General features: G+C 30.6%; 2 protein-coding genes across 3 annotated transcripts; one reads left to right on the forward strand and one right to left on the reverse strand.

Moving 5' to 3' along the window:
* Positions 1-4,515: 4,515 nt before the first annotated feature.
* LOC102593455 (uncharacterized) lies at positions 4,516-6,803 on the forward strand. The gene is made up of 2 exons (XM_006365658.2): positions 4,516-5,075; positions 6,678-6,803. Exons 1-2 carry the CDS (start codon positions 4,584-4,586, stop codon positions 6,801-6,803), a joined length of 618 nt encoding a protein of 205 aa, XP_006365720.1. The 5' UTR covers positions 4,516-4,583.
* A 4,137-nt stretch (positions 6,804-10,940) lies between these two features.
* LOC102586035 (elicitor-responsive protein 1) lies at positions 10,941-14,063 on the reverse strand. Of its 2 annotated transcripts, none has more exons than XM_006365636.2 (5): positions 13,804-14,063; positions 13,014-13,082; positions 12,415-12,553; positions 11,877-12,012; positions 10,941-11,251 (listed from the first exon to the last, which is right to left on the reverse strand). In XM_006365636.2, exons 1-5 carry the CDS (start codon positions 13,874-13,876, stop codon positions 11,192-11,194), a joined length of 477 nt encoding a protein of 158 aa, XP_006365698.1. In that variant the 5' UTR covers positions 13,877-14,063; the 3' UTR covers positions 10,941-11,191. The 2 variants fall into 2 exon arrangements, with proteins under 2 accessions (XP_006365698.1, XP_006365697.1); XM_006365635.2 differs by having other exon boundaries at positions 12,415-12,556.
* Positions 14,064-16,659: the final 2,596 nt, after the last annotated feature.

Raw genomic sequence — 16,659 nt, forward strand, 5'->3', positions numbered from 1 at the left:
TTAGTATTTAGTAAAGATATTAAAGATCATTTAGGACATCTACAGACAGTGTTTCGATTATTTGTGAAAAATGGAATAATAGTAAGTAAAAAAAATGGAATTATGTAAGAACCATATAAATTTTTTAGGAGTAACATTAGGAGAGGAAAAAATTAAATTACAACCACATATAGCGATAAAAGTATTAGATATGCCTGATAAATTAGACAATACAAAAGATTTACAAATTTTTTTAGGATTGGTAAATTATGCTAGAAACTTTATTAAAGACTTAGGAAGATTAGTAGGACCATTATACTCAAAAACATGTAGCAAAGGGCAAAAACATTTCAACACGGAAGACAAAAAATTAGTAAAACTAATCAAAGAAAAAGTTAAAAATATTCCCGAATTAAGCATACCACTAGAAACAGATTATTTAATAATCGAAACAGATGGCAGTTTCCAAGGATGGGGAGCTGTATTAAAAGTTAGACCAAATAAATATAGTGATAAGACAGAAGAAAAGATTTGTGCTTATCAAAGTGGAAATATAAAGAGAAAGGAAATATGAGCAGTATAGATGCAGAAGTTTTGACAATAATATATGGTCTCAATAGTTTTAAGTTATACATTTTAAATAAAAATGAAATATTAGTACGTACTGACTGCGAAGCCATAGTTAAATTTCATCAAAAGATAAACCAAAAGGCTAGTAGCAAGAGATGATGGCTAAACTTTATGGATACTATATCTATTTATCCAAATGTTATCTTTGAATATATAAAAGGAAAATATAACAGTCTAGCAGATTAGTTAAGTAGACTAAATATAAAAATAACTTAACTATACATTTGTTTTCAGCATGAGACCAACCAGTTCAATAGACAAAGGCAAAGGAGTAGCATCAGACACACAGACTCTATTAGGTAATATGAAGTTTAGACCTCAGACAACATCAATAGAAATGATGGACCGTATGTACTTCGGTAAACATAATTTAATATGTTACCCAAATTCAAATTTATCTTTTAGAGAATTGCCAGAATGTGTGTTAGATAAACCTCAGAAATGTTTAGTAGATAATTTATGGATGGCATATAATAAGAAAGATAATAAATATTTTATAGCCTCATTAAATGCATTATGCCAATACTTTACTGACAAAAGTAGAGAGAACAAATTTAAATATTATGTGGTAATACATGGTAGGACTAACGGTATTTTTCAAACTTGGATAGAAGTAGTAGAATCCATAAACGGAGTTAAAACTCCTCTTTTTAAAGGTTTTAATGATTTCACTGAAGCATTAGATTATGCAAGAGGGATATTTGGTCCAAATTACTATATCTCTCCAGCCCTCAGACAAAATCCACAAAAGACCCCATAATACAATATCCAAAAAGACACAGACAAAATAATCTTCTGCGACCATTGTTCTTCAATGACCGAGGCCTTCAAAAGATTAAATGCAAAGGTAGCAACTTTACTCCAAGAAAATGCTAAACTAATGGAGCAGGTAAAGTTATTTAAAGGCAAAGACTCCATTCAGAAGATTCACACCAGTACACAGACTTCAGAATCGAGTTTTCCATCTCAAGATAAAATGGATGAGCAGGGTGTGCATTCCCCAACAAATGCAAAAAGATCCACTGTATCGGATAATAAAGATACAGCTAGTCCGGTTCAAACGGTAGCCAGTAAAGACACCTCAAACTCTTTTATGGCTGTCACTTTGCCAAAAAGTGAAGATGAAGGTTCTTCATCAAGACGAAGGTTACCCAGATCATTTACTCAGGTAGAGACAATAACAAAGAAAACTATGTTCCATAAAAAGAAAAAAAAATGATAAAATAGAGACCATAATAAAAAAGACTTTAGAAAAAATTTTCCAACAAGGACAGGATAAACATGTAATTACTACACAAAATCCAGATCCAAGTGGAGACAAACTGGTACCAGATACAGAACGTATAAATACAGAACGAGACAAAACTAATACAAGCTCAAGGAGAGACACTTCAAGTAATAATATAACCAGATCCCTAAGTTCTAGAGAAGAAGACTATGGAGAACATTCATGTTATCAAAATGCTCAAGATCCTAATGAAGATGATGATTCCAGAATGAGTTTTGATTCCATAGCTCTGCACAACCTTGATACCTGAAGACGAACAAGACAAAACAAGACAAGGACAATAAAATATAGTAGGAATAAAGTGTGCCATATGGGTATGCCCACAGTTGTCGTGTGAGTGCTTACTTTATCACTATCCTCCAAATAGGAAAAAACTAATAAGCACGCGTCAAAGTAAGTGACAATAATGCATGTGACGATGGGGCCCAAATGTGCACCTGGCATGTATTATTTGATCTTATCTTCAAAAGAGTCGGCCAAGTTTAGGCCACTACTTTTTATCCCACTATGTTAGTGCGTCGGCCACGTTTGGCCACTAGTATTCTTCCACGTTTTGCCACTAATATTTCTCAACCTCTATAAAAAGACACTACTCCACACTAAAGAGAAGTATGAAAGAAAAACCCAAAAAAAAAAAAAAAAAAAAAAAAGGCACACAACATATTCCCCTTGCCAATGTTCCGCGAAATCCTCTCCACTACCCAATCCAAATATCTCTAAAAAACCCTCTTGTAATATTTAGTGTGTAAAAGGTTTGTTTTTAAGTGTGTAAGGGTCAGTCGGGGTTCTCGAAAGGGAAACCTCTCTCCGTCCAAATCATGTAAGTCTCTTATGTTTTCCTGTATTTTTTCCTAAAAATAATTATGTAAATTATGTTTGTATGTGTTCAAGTTATATTAATATGTTTGTATTTAAGTTATGTTAAAAACTACCCTTAGTATATGGTTAGGCTTTTAACTTCTTGATAACAACGATGGATTAACCTCTAAATTCCTAGGATGTTTTAAAGGCCTTAAAAAGTCCACAGAAATCACTGGACGTTTTGTTGGCCATCTCCGGGGTGGGGTTAAAGAAGAAGTTATTAAGAATACAGGTTAAAAGAAAGAGATGAACGAGGTAGTAACATAAAAAATAAAAAAAAAGGAAAAAAAAGGATAAATACTTGAGATAAACACGATAAGACACAAAGTGAGAGAGGGAGTACTGAGTAGGATTTACAAAAAACTTGAATTTCTGCTAGCCAAAATCTGAAAATCTACTAGAAGTTATATATATAGAGAGAGAGAGAGATTGCATTTATCTTTTTAATTAGAATTTTGCACTTTTTTTCATTATTAAAATGATGAAAAAATATTCTATTTAACTCCCACACTTCGTTTACTATATATATCCACAAATATTTCAACCCGACTTGCATAACTATTTTTATTATTTCAGCCCACAAAAATTTACATATTCCTAAGTTCAAATATTTTGAATGGTTTGCAAGAAAAAGATGATCAGAATGAACCATATGTGTTAGAAATAAAACTATATAATGATTATGAAAAGAAATTAAGTTCTACGTGTTGGCGATTTATTTAAAAATCAATTTATGGTTATCTAGAAATAATGTATTGATCATTTCTCAAATTTCCTGACTTGCTCCAACGAAATAAAAATTGTAAAGATTGAAAAGCCCAATTATCAACGGGAGCATAATACGTAATATCTCTTTAAACGGTGTTTAGTTTAACTTAAACTGAATTTTAAGTTGTTTTCAGCTCTTAAAAAGAAATTGTTACATTTTATTATAAAAAAATAATCAATGATCATCCGTCAATTTTAATTTTTTACAATAACTAACAGATGAACGCCGATTTTTAAAATGCAAAATTGTTGTTGAATAACATATATACAAATAAAGAAATCATAAAATTAGTATTTTGTGTTAAATGGTACATAAAAGAAATAGAATTGAAGGGTAATCATTTATTATTTTAAAAAAAAATACTTTTTTTTGTCTTTCACACTCTGCCACATCACTTAGAAGTGCCAAAATGGAACTAAAAATTGGAGTTGAATAGCTAAAATGGAACAAGGTTGAGTTATAGTGCCAAAATGAAATTTAGGGACAAGTTTAAGGGTCTGCATATGTGTTTGGCCAAAAGAAACGTTTCAATGTCTAATTATTCTACTCCACATGATACTTTTGATCTTTGGTCCTCAACAACTTGGTAGATTTTTGCTATTTTGTTTGGTTCTGAGGCATCATAATATTTATTTTTCAAATTCAAAGTGTTAAGGAGATAAAATGAGCCTTTTTTAATTATATAATTTTTATTAACAAGTATAAAACAAAGTTAAATGACTATAAATTGCAAATTTTAAATATTAATATGATGAAAAAAATACATTGTAAAATGTTAGTCAAAATTCTTATCGATTGACACAAAAAATTAAAGGAAACTATGAAAATTAAAAATGGATCGAAGGAGTATCACGTGAAACATGAGCTGAATTTATTTGATAATTCTCCTCCACAACTTGGCACATGGGGATAATTCTCCTACACATCTCCTCTCTATATTTCAGCTATAAATTCAACACCTTAATTAATTAGTACGTATCCCAAAACAACACATACTTCCTTTAATTCCACTTCAAATAGCCCTTTTGCTTCAAATACTTTTGTGATCTCAATACAATGGAGTCGTCAAGAATTAGTTTGCGTCCATTTAGATTAACAGATGTTGATGATATATTGTTATGGGCAAGCGATAAACGTGTAACTCGTACCATCCGATGGGATACTTTGAGCACAAAAGAAGAAGTCTTGAGTTTCATCAAGAAAGTGTGTATACCTAAACCTTGGCATGTATCAATATGCATCGACGATCGTTCCATCGGATTCCTATGGGTATTCCATCCGGCCATGCCAGATGATTTTCCTGAGGAGGATATTGAAGTTGCAGAGATAGGTTACGCGATTGGAGCTGAGTATTGGGGACAGGGAATTGCTACAAAGGCACTCAAGATGGCAATCCCTCAAGTGTTCAATGACTTCCCTCAAATAGTAAAGATTATAGCGTATGCTATTTTGGAGAACAAGGCTTCTCATAGGGTTTTGGAGAAGGCTGGGTTTCAATACGAACGTTCACTAACATTGCATGGCGACTTCAAGGAATATGGAAATAAGGTTGATTTAGTAGTTTATAATTTCACAATTATTATTTAATGAGTCTTTTCATTTATGCATACGTACTATTTGCTACTCCCCTGTAATATTCATTTTCTTAGAGGATATTATATTTTCCTTCACACGGAGCACACTACCTTCATTTGGCACAAAACCAAATCTAGCATCATGTAGTGCACTACAAGAAAACTGTCCAATAACGAAGGGAAAAATGGTCTCTAAAAGTCCAATTCTGGTCTCTAAAGCACAATAGCGACAAAGTCTGGTCGCTACCTGTCCCTACAGGCTTCTTCGCTAAAGATCAATTACGACGGGATCTAACATCTGGTCGCTAAAATCTCTTTAGGAACTAGAAAAAATTGGTCGTGAAGTCACGTTTTGGGACCAGTGTTCTGGTCCTAAAAACATATACACATAATAGCTTTTAGTGGTCCTTTTTTTTGTTTTAGTGGTCCTAAAAAGTTTATAAGTACAAGAAATCTGGTCCGTTAAAATTCCATTTGTAAATCATAAAATGTGGTCCATATATTATATATAAATTTTTTTCAATCTATAGAAAGATGATCACAATCACATAAATAAAATTATTGTTAATATATATACATTTACTAATAGACAATTCGTAATGAATTGAAACCAAAAATTATAAACATTCCACTATTAATTTTATAGCCATATTTTGTTTACAGACTGTCTACATAGCAAGAAATAAAATTTTTGTCCCAAGTGTCCTAGAAAAAAGATAATCAATTTGTTATTTGTATCAACTCTTCAAAACTTGTTTCTTCACTTGCAACTTCAAGTCTTCAAGACCTGTAAAAAGTAAAAATCAAATGCTCCTTAAAAATTATAAAGACTACATAGTATTAAAGATAACTACAACAATTGCATGCTTGAATCACAAGAATAGAAACGAAAATTTTCCTCTCCTTATCGACATTTTTGTAGCAAGATACTAAACAAAGAACATGTGTGTTTTCTGCACAAAAATTACACTTTCCATAAAAATATAATACATAGAGCTATAAAGGAGTCGGTGTAGTGCAAATTTCATAACACAAAGGAAGATGCATAATGCTAACTTTGTACTATGCATGAAAACTTTTTGTGACACCATATAGAAATAAAAAACTTGTCATCCTAGCAGTTATCTCATGCAAATGATATATGTTTGAGGCTTTCATCTAAAATCATTTACTATCAATCAAATAAATTATTCCTCTTCAAAACATAGTATGTATAAATAAATATATTAAATACTTGTGTCTAACTGTAAACCCTATCACAGACTTTTAAGTGTATGTAGCATAAGATTGTGCAACAATTATGATATTGGAGCCATATATATAGGATCCTCTTTGCCACCATCGATCATTCATAATTTTAAGTAGTGAAGCTCGTTAAAAGATTCAAATAAATGAACATTGATGTTCCTTTTTGATTGATCTGGCATTAGAACTCAGATTTTTCTAAAGTAAGTAATCTTGTAGTAAATACCATATCATACTTCTAACTACTCGAAATCAAATTATTTTTTACTATAAAGATAGGTGTTTATACTCTATTTTGCACGAGATTTTTCTGAAGTAAGTAATCCTGTAGGATCCAGAGAACTTTATTGAGGAACTGCAAAAGGTATTTGAAGTTATGCACGTTGCCGATGCTGAGCGAGTAGAACTAGATGCATATCAACTGAAGAATGTTGCTAGGACTTGGTTTGACCAGTAGAAGAAAGGTAGAGCTAAGGGAGCACCACCCGCGAGTTGGGCTTATTTTGAGGAGGCCTTCTTGGGGTGTTTCTTTCCCCAAGAACTGAGAGACGCCAAGGTACGAGAGTTTCTCACTCTTAAACAGGACTCACTAAGTGTTCATGAGTACAACTTGAAGTGCACCCAACTATCCCGATATGCTCCGGAGATGGTTTTGAATATGAGAAGCAGGATGAGTCTTTTTGTTGCTGGGTTGTCCCGTCTGTCAAGCAAAGAGGGCAAGGCAACCATGCTTATTAGGGATATGGATATAGCAAGGTTGATGGTATATGTGCAGCAGGTTGAGGAACAGAAGCTGAGGGATAGGGAGGAGTTTAGAAACAAGAAGGCTAAGATAGGAAATGAGTCCGGGTAGCAGAGGAATAATGTGAACCGTTAGTCCTTTCAGCAAAACCAAAAGGGACCTGCTTCACTATCTTCTAGTGCACCTACACCCAGAAACAAAATGTTAGTATAATAGTCAGAATTCCCAGCACTTCAGAGCTAGACCTGCATAGTCTCAGGGTAGTGTGGCACACGAAGGTAACTAGGCTCATGTATGTGCTAAGTATGGTAGGACCCACCCAGGTAAATGTCATGATAATAATTATGAAATTATAAACTACTAAATCAACCTTATTTCCATATTCCTTGAAGTCGCCATGCAATGTTAGTGAACGTTCGTAGTGAAACCTAGCCTTCTCCAAAACCCTATGAGAAGCCTTGTTCTCCAAAATAGCATACTCTATAATCTTTACTATTTGAGGGAAGTCATTGAACAATTGTTGAGGGATTGCCATTTTGAGTGCCTTTTTGACCTACATGGCACTACCCTTGAAAAAATTATCAACACCCGCTGGGCCCACAATATAGTGCCACGTAGGCCGAAAAGAGGTAGAAAATTATATATAAAATAAGTTCGGGGGAGTAATAGGACCTTAGTAAAAGTCAGGTGTGTCTCAGAGATTTTGGACATAGGCTGACGGGGTACTTATGCATTTTCCCTATATATATATATATATACATACTAAGTACTTGTGTGTATTCATCAATTGAAAATGGCATGGGAAAAGTTAGTTACAAATGATAAAAATATTTTTTAATTTTATTTGTCCTATTTAGACTTGACACAAATTTTAATAAAGTAAAATAAAAATAGTGAATCTTGTGATCTTAAATTAAAAATATAATACATAAATATTCCGTTTAACTTGGCATCAACTAACAACTATGCCCTTTACTTTGGGTGTGCACAAGTAGACACTTGAACTTATATAAAATTGTACAAATAGACACATTCATCCTACATGCATCATACATGACAATTTTGTGTCCTACATGGCGTCCTATGTGTATTATGTCACGTAGAATGTGTCTACTTGTGCATATCCAAAGTTGAAGGGCATATATATGTCAGTTGAAGTCAAATTAACTGACATATTTATGTATTATGCCTAAATTAAAAGTATATAAAATATACCAAAATGTTATTTAATTATATGTCCTAAACATGTCATGTGAAAAATTGAAATTGAAGAGTTACCAAAAACAAAAATATCTTGTGGGAAAATGAGTATTACATGGGACTTGGGAGTAGCATGCAAATAGTAGCGTAAATAAATGAAAAGACTCGTTATATAATTTATGGATTGTAAGTTGTAAACTACAAAATCCCTCTTATCTCCAAATTCCTTGAAGTCGCCGTGCAATGTTAGTGAACGTTGGTAGAGAAACCCGGCCTTCTCCAAAACCCTATGAGAAGTCTTGTTCTCTAACGTAGCATACGCTATAATCTTTACTATTTGAGGGAAGTAATTAAACACTTGAGGGATTGCCATTTTAAGTGCCTTTGTAGCAATTCCCTGAAACTTAGAGTCTTGGACGAAAAGCTTGAATAAAAGCTTCAAGAGGAAACCTTAAAACTCGAACCTTGACTATATAAAATGATTTCTTTTAATGACTATATTTCTTTGGGTGGGTTATTTTGGGTGAATATTGTATTGTTGGTGGGCTCTATGTTGTTGTTGTATTGTTTGGCTATTTAGTTATGGAAAACTTTCGCAAATAGTCACTATAATAAACTTAATTATGTTTCATAGCTATAGTTTGTATATTGACGGGTTGTAGCTACAGTTTAAGCTGTCTCGTTTGTATAATTCGCGGGTATATTTGTATAATTCAGTCATTTTTGTATAAATTCGAAATAACAAATTTATACAATTACAAACATCTGACGTGTAAAAAGTTATACAAATTATATTACACAAAATTATATTATACAAAAGTTATACAAATTCCGAATTATACAAATGTGCAAATTATACAAAACTAAAAAGCAGAGCTGCATAATTATAGCTAAAAGTAGGTAGCGAATTGTAATTAAAACAAACTATAGCTATGTTAAGTAATTAACTAGTATATATTTGTTTATACGCATAATTTTCCCTTTAGTGATTTGCTGTTGGGCTGGGCTGCTGGTAAGTTGGGTCGGCTGACTGGGCTAATTGATTTGGAATTGAGTTGAAAAATAGGCCCAGCCTGGTTTCTCAAAATTGAATTAAGTGGCTAGCATTGCAATAGTAAAATAGCCACATGAGTTTAAAACTTAGCCAAATTGAGTTTAATTGGTTAATTCGGCCAAAACCAAAAGAGACGAATTTCAATAAGACCAATTAACAAGTTTCTTAAACTTAGAGATATGAATAATTAACTAAATAATTTAAAAATATAACCATAATTTAAGCTAAAGTAAATTAATAAAATAATTAACTAAATGTAAAATCTTTTGAGATGATTTTCCAATGTTTATAAAATTATACTCCCTCCGTTTCACAAAGAATGACCTGGTTTGACTTGGCACGGAGTTTAAGTAAATAAAGAAGACTTTTGAATCTTGTGGTCCTAAATTAAAGTTATGTCAAATGTACAAAATTGCCCTTAATCTTGTGGTCTTAAACATGCCACGTGGAAAGCAAAAAGTAAAATGTTACCAAAAAAGGAAAGAGGTCATTCGTTTTGAAACTGACTAAAAAGAAAAGGAGGCCATTCTTTGTGAAACGGAGGGAGTACTAATTATAGACGTAATTATATAAAATATATTTATTATTTAAAATATTATGAAAATGACTAAAATCACTTTAAAACTCAAAATTATTTGAATCTTTTTGTAAAACTAATTATTCCAGATCGTTTGAAATTAAAGAAACACGAAATTAAATGTATGTAGAATATACTAAAATGTTATTTAATCATATGTCCTAAACATATCACATAAAAAATTAAAATTGAAGAGTACCAAAAACAAAAATATCTTCTAGGAAAATGAGTATTACATGGGAGTAGCATGCAAATAGTAGTACATATATAAATGAAAAGACTCATTATATAATTGTGGATAGTAAGTTGTAAACTACAAAATTCTTCTTATCTCCATATTCCTTGAAGTCGCCGTGCAATGTTAGTGAACGTTCGTAGAGAAACCTTGCCTTCTCCAAAACCCTATGAGAAGCCTTGTTCTCCAACGTAGCATGATGAAGTGAAATAATTAGATATTAAGAGGTTTCTTTTGATGAGTAAATGAAATTTGATCTTGTTATTTTTTATCAGTGTCCTTTTTTACATATTTTCACACGTAAAGAATCTATATAAACCAATTGTTCAATTATTTTCGTGACTTTATGGACTATCTTTTAAATATTCGACAATATATACATAGTAAAATATTTTTAATCAATAATGCAATAAAAAGTGAAAATGAGAATTTCTAAATTAGAATTGTTTCTAAATAAGAAAAGATAGAGATTCTTTTTACAAATTGAAAAGTCTACTTATAGCCAATAGAACAAGATAAGAAACTACAGAGTGCTCAAAGCAAATTAATTACATTTATACTTGTTCCTATGTATATTACTAAGTTGATGATTGGGCTTTTCAATTTTTTGCAATTTTAGTTTAGTAGGAGCAAGTCAGAAAATTTGAGAAATGATCAAAACATTATTCTCAATAACCATAAAAAGATTTTAATTATTCTGATCATTTTTTCTTGAAAACCATCCATAATATTTGAATTTACGAATATGTAAATAACAACGTTTAAAAGAGGACCAAAAATATGATACACGGCAGAACGGGGTGAGTTGAAATCATAGAAAAATTAATGCAAACCGGGTTGAAATTTGTGCGGGTCATGACTTAACCAGCCCCACATCGTTTGTCATCTCTAATTGTTTCGAAACAATCTCTTAAACATAATACATAAACATAGCAACAAGCTAGCTAGCTACTCAAGAACGAATTAATAGAGTGAATTATGATGTACGTAACTTCATGATCTCTCCACAAAACCACATCCTCCTCTATAGCTACTCATCAGTAGTCATCACTTTCCTTCCATCCACCGTATTCTTCTTCCACATCATGAGTTGCCTTCTGTCAAATAATTAAACATACCATGAACCATTACATTAACATTTTAAGTGAAATTTATCCTTTTTCTAAAGTTTCATCATGAATTTTCATACATCTATTTAAAAATTACGTAAGAAGTACTATAAATCAAAATAATTAACAACTTAAAATATTTGAAAGGTATATAATGAAGTTCCGATTGAATAAAAATTTGGTTGTCCAAGATTTGCAAATTGTCATCATGCTAAGTCTTTTTTTTTTCTCAATGTGAAAGAAGTATAGACACCACCAAAGGGTGTCGTGTGATGAATAAGATCTCTACACTCTTAAGCAGAGGTCTCACGTTCGAAATTTGGAAATGTGAAATGGGCCCTATGTGGCACAAAGCAGTAGAAATAGCGCACACTGTGGCCACATTTCGGCCCCCCTTTTGAAAAATAACTATTATCATAGAGTTTCAAATTTCATAATATGAAACTTCACAACATATTCTAGAGTTTCACATTCCATGACATAAACTAAAAAGTAGCTATATTTTTAAATTTTATCCCACAAGTTATTAGGATTACTCGGATCAGTAAATTCTTGATATTGCATAATCATAAATTTTAAAAAATTAAGGTAGATGTATCAAAAGAATATATACCTTTGGAGTGAAAGTGACACCAACTTGAATTTCACCACAATAACATTGATCACTCCCCACCACACTATATTTTTTAGGATGAATTTCAGCTCTTCCATTCTCCAATCCCACTTCAAGAAATTCCTTCAGGTAGATACTACAATATGTACAAAATTTATTCAATTAATTCCTTCAAGAAATTACTGATAAAGAAACACACGGTCACTATCCTTAGGACGCGCACAAAATAAAAATTGTTCCAATATAATAGCTCAAAACCACATAAGAGAGGTAGCCTCACTAAGCAACCTCGTGCAACGAGCTTGACCAAAACACATGCAGGGGGTTTCGAGCCTGAGACAACCCAACCCCCAACCCCCACATTTAAAGAAGAATGTAACAACCATAATGCTTTACAACCTTCCTTCAACGATAAATTTTGGGCTCATTTCAATCATATTTCCTGCTTAACCAACTCGATCTTAAAATTTAAACCCCCGCTATGTTACTATGTATATTTTAATCAAAATTCAAGTTTCAACGAATAAAATTTGCTTACGTGGCTTCACCTAGATAGTCATCAGAAGAAAATGTATCATGATCCATGAGCTTAAGTATAAGCTTGTATTGTCCATCTACTGAGGGATATTCTATCTTGAATGTGAACTTCTCATTCCATTCTGGTTTACTACCTTGCCCTGCTTTTATAAGTGAAAATAATATTACATAAAAATTAGTTATGTCGTTAAAATTAAAAGCTTGATCAAATACCTTTACATTTTAAAATAAATATTATTGACTTTTTAAAAACTTGATCATCAGACTATTAGCGTGGGGCGGGCTACAAAGTCCAATGAAACTTAATCTTCATCTTTCACGGTTGATATTGCAAGGTATATATCATGGTTATGTGAGTTTGCGACATTGAATTTATTTAAACTCAGTATTTTCGATATGGAACATAAACTTCATTTTATACATAAATTCATTAAATTTGTAACAAATAGTACTAGTAGATCTGAATTCATGATTTTAAGTTGAACTCGTACTGTTTAAATTCTGAATTCCGCTTTGAAAATATGTTTACGTTATTGAGTGTTTAATTAATAACAATATACAGAAAAGGAGAATGGAGATATATAGTTTATTAACGAATACCTCGAATAGTAGAACTCTTGCGTTCTTGACCTCTATATTGAATCAAAACATATGGATCTATTCCACCACCTACAAAATTAACAACACCACATACATTTTTTTTTTTAAGAAAAAAACTAAATCATACGCGCACAAGTATAATGAAAGTAATCTAACAAGAAGGACAACAATAGTGGAGGACAGGGACGGATTCAGAATTTAAATTTAATGAATTTATCTTTTATGACTTCTAGTATTGAATTCGTTTTTAATATTAAAATTATGAGTTTATATTTAATATTGGTTGAGTATATGTCAAAAAATGTTAAATCGTGTGATCTTAAACATGTTACAAATTACATTCAAATTAAATAGTACTCATTAAAAGACACTACAATATACTAAAAAGAAAATAGTAATACACATAATTGTAATTGTGCGAGTAATATGTATAAGTAAGAAGATCCAAATATACCATCCAATAATAAAAAAGTTTTATGTGTACAACTGGCGTTACACAAATTCATATATACCATTTTTGACTGACAGAGGTAAAAAAAATAAAATTCTAGTTTTAAAATTAAAACAAAAATCAGATAGAACTAAGTATATTTAATCCTTTTGACACATGAATCTTGTTTTCTTCTTTAATTGAACGGTTAATTCGAGATTCTTTTTTCATTTGATGATTAAAATCTAATAAGCAAAAATGATGATGATCAAGACGCAGAAATTACAAATCGTGAATTCACCTCTGTCAACAAAACTAAAGAAGAAATTTAAGGAAGAGATAGGAAAAAAAAAAAAATACCCCAAAATTCGTTGTTTTTGAGACCTCTAGCGCTGACAAGATTAACCTCCATTATTCCAAAGACGGTGGTCATCGATCTATCTCAATTGTTTTCCTTCTACGAAGAACAAATAAATATTATTTGAAGAAATTTATAGAATAAGCTTTGTGTGTGATTATATGGCTGATGAAATTTGACATTCCAAAATGGTGGTGGAAGAATTCAAAGAGATTCTAGCTAGTCTTTTAAGACAATAAGTGAGTTGACTGGTATAGTGGGGAACCATCTTTTAATTCTTTGTATTTATTTATGGTTGTTACTGACATAGATAAAATTCTTTCGCTCTTAATTAAAAGTCTTAAATTTATACATTATGTTTTGTTTTTATTATTTTTTTATATACCCTTCCTTTCATATTAGTGGATCATTTTTTATTTTACATGGTATTTAAGAAATCGTAAGTAATTTAATGAATGAATATTACCTCTCGATGATCAAATTTTATTTGGTCTTGTTTCCACCTTTTGAGATACTATTTTCTTTTGATTTTCCGTCTTCGTCTTTCACCCGGGCTTATACTTCATCAATGTCATAAGTTTACTAATTCACCCTTTAAAAAATCTCTTAGGAATTTTACAAACAAATGTGAACACTTTTTAAAAAATTAATTGTAAAGGTAATAGGGAAAAAAATTAATTAATATTTTCTTAATTTAGTATGGTGATCAACTAATATAAAAATTATATTTAATAATATAATGATCAACTAATATGAAACAGGAGAAGTAATGAATATAAAAAAGCTAAATCGATAATTAAAATAAAACAGAAGGAATACGTAAATTTGAACTAATTAGGACTCTAAAATGAGAATGAGATAGAGGGTAAAAATAAAAACAAAAAATTACTTGCAATTGACAGATTGTCAAATCATACATCAACTGATTCCAGCCAGTACTTTATGTAATTATATATGATCCTTTTTCAGGGAATCTCACTCTTTTAAGCTGGATTTTTGTTATTTTTTGTTTATAAGTTTTTAAATTTTTCTTTCATAAATTAAAAAAAAAAGGAGTTAATTTAAGTAATTATAATATTGAAATATGTGTGTATTCTTCGGTTAGATTTTCTATGTTAATTACTTTCAAAAATAATTATTACTGAGATCAAAATGAGAAAAGTATACTCTATTAAATTTTATTTTTTTAAAATGATAGTAGTTATTTTGGATCATCTATTTAATAAGGCGCTAAGTAAAATTGTCTGAGGGAAGTCACTTTTCATCTTGAAATTATGTGACTTAAATATTTTGACTTTGATCGTGTAGACAACCGACTTGATCATTCACAAGTAAGACAATTGACATCGGAAAATAACAAAATATTGATCGATAAAGGTAATGGTGAAATGACAAAATTTCTCCACTTTGATCAGAATCTTAAATTCAAAAAAAAAAAAAAAAAACTAAATTATATTAGTAGAAAGCAATTTTTCTGTAAATGAGTTTTACATGATGTAAATCTAAACTAATCGGAGTTTGATAAAAACATAGAATACCGAGTAAAATATCATTTATTTTCTTTAAATGAAACCTTGTTGTCAAGAAATTGATTGGCTTGTAAACACATCATTTTGTCACTTTTAGGAAACTTCATACCTTAGAATTAAATTGAATTGAATTTGGTCAAAGAAATAGATCTCACACCTAATTAGCTTTTATCTAATGACTTATTCAACCACTACACAGCCTGGTTGATGAGGGACAAGTTAATTCGAAAGTGACAAGAATCAACATAAAATTATTTATGGATATAAGATATCATTTGAACATTTCCTAGTACCTTTTGATATTTTATAAATTTATTTTAATCTTCATGTTTTTTTTTATAAGAGATTGTCTTTTAACACATAAAAAAAGTTCTAAAAATAATATATATGAGATCAAAAATAAATAAATCAGTTTCTTCTATTTAAAATTGTAAGTGATTATAACATATCATTTCCTCGTACTACTTCATTTGTTTCGGTTTTTGTTTGTTATTTTGACTAAGCATGAAGATTTAATAAAAAATAATGATTTTTTGGATCACATAGTCTTAAGCTAAAAATGTGTTTTATGTACCAAAATGCTATTTGAATGTGGATTTAAAAGTGACATATTTTTAAAAATACTCTAAAAAGGAAAGCAAGACACTTTAATTAGATTAGAGTTGAGTACTATTAAGCATTTTAAAAACTATCTTAATTTAACTACTTTAATCATATGAATATTCAGGCTTGTTCAAATAGTTGAACACCTCCACCATAAACAGAGCGTTCGAGTCACGCTCAAAGGTAATAAGTAGGAATACTATTGATTCTCATGAGATCTATTACCCCCTGAATTATTTTAAAGTGTAATAAACGCACCCTTTCGTGCTGAGGTGGCACAGAAAGTGTGTTCACTCTCTTAGAGGCATGTGAGATACGGAAAAATGTATTAAAATCTGATTAATATGGATACGTGTTCATTTTTAATTGGACATTTTTTATAATTAATTAGTAGAGATAGTTAATTAACTTTAAAACTTAAATTGATATTTTTTTTAATTAACTTTATTTTTTTCTTTATGAAATAGAGTCAAATTTTATCATTTCCACAACATATTTAAATTGTCAAAGAATTCTTTTCAGTGTTTTTCATTAATTTGTATAGTATCGACAGAATTTTTTTTCTTTTTCATTTTTTACTCAAATACATTACTTGAAATCTGCTAATGAGAAAAAAATTGCTTATTAGGAATTTAATTTAGGCAACATAGATCATAATTTAAATTAGAGTTTTTTTAAAAAAAATGTATAAATAAATAATTTAGCTATCATCCCCTCCTCAATTAT

This window comes from Solanum tuberosum, unplaced genomic scaffold, assembly GCF_000226075.1.
Source record: "Solanum tuberosum cultivar DM 1-3 516 R44 unplaced genomic scaffold, SolTub_3.0 scf00577, whole genome shotgun sequence".
In the NCBI taxonomy this organism is placed as follows: domain Eukaryota; kingdom Viridiplantae; phylum Streptophyta; class Magnoliopsida; order Solanales; family Solanaceae; genus Solanum; species Solanum tuberosum.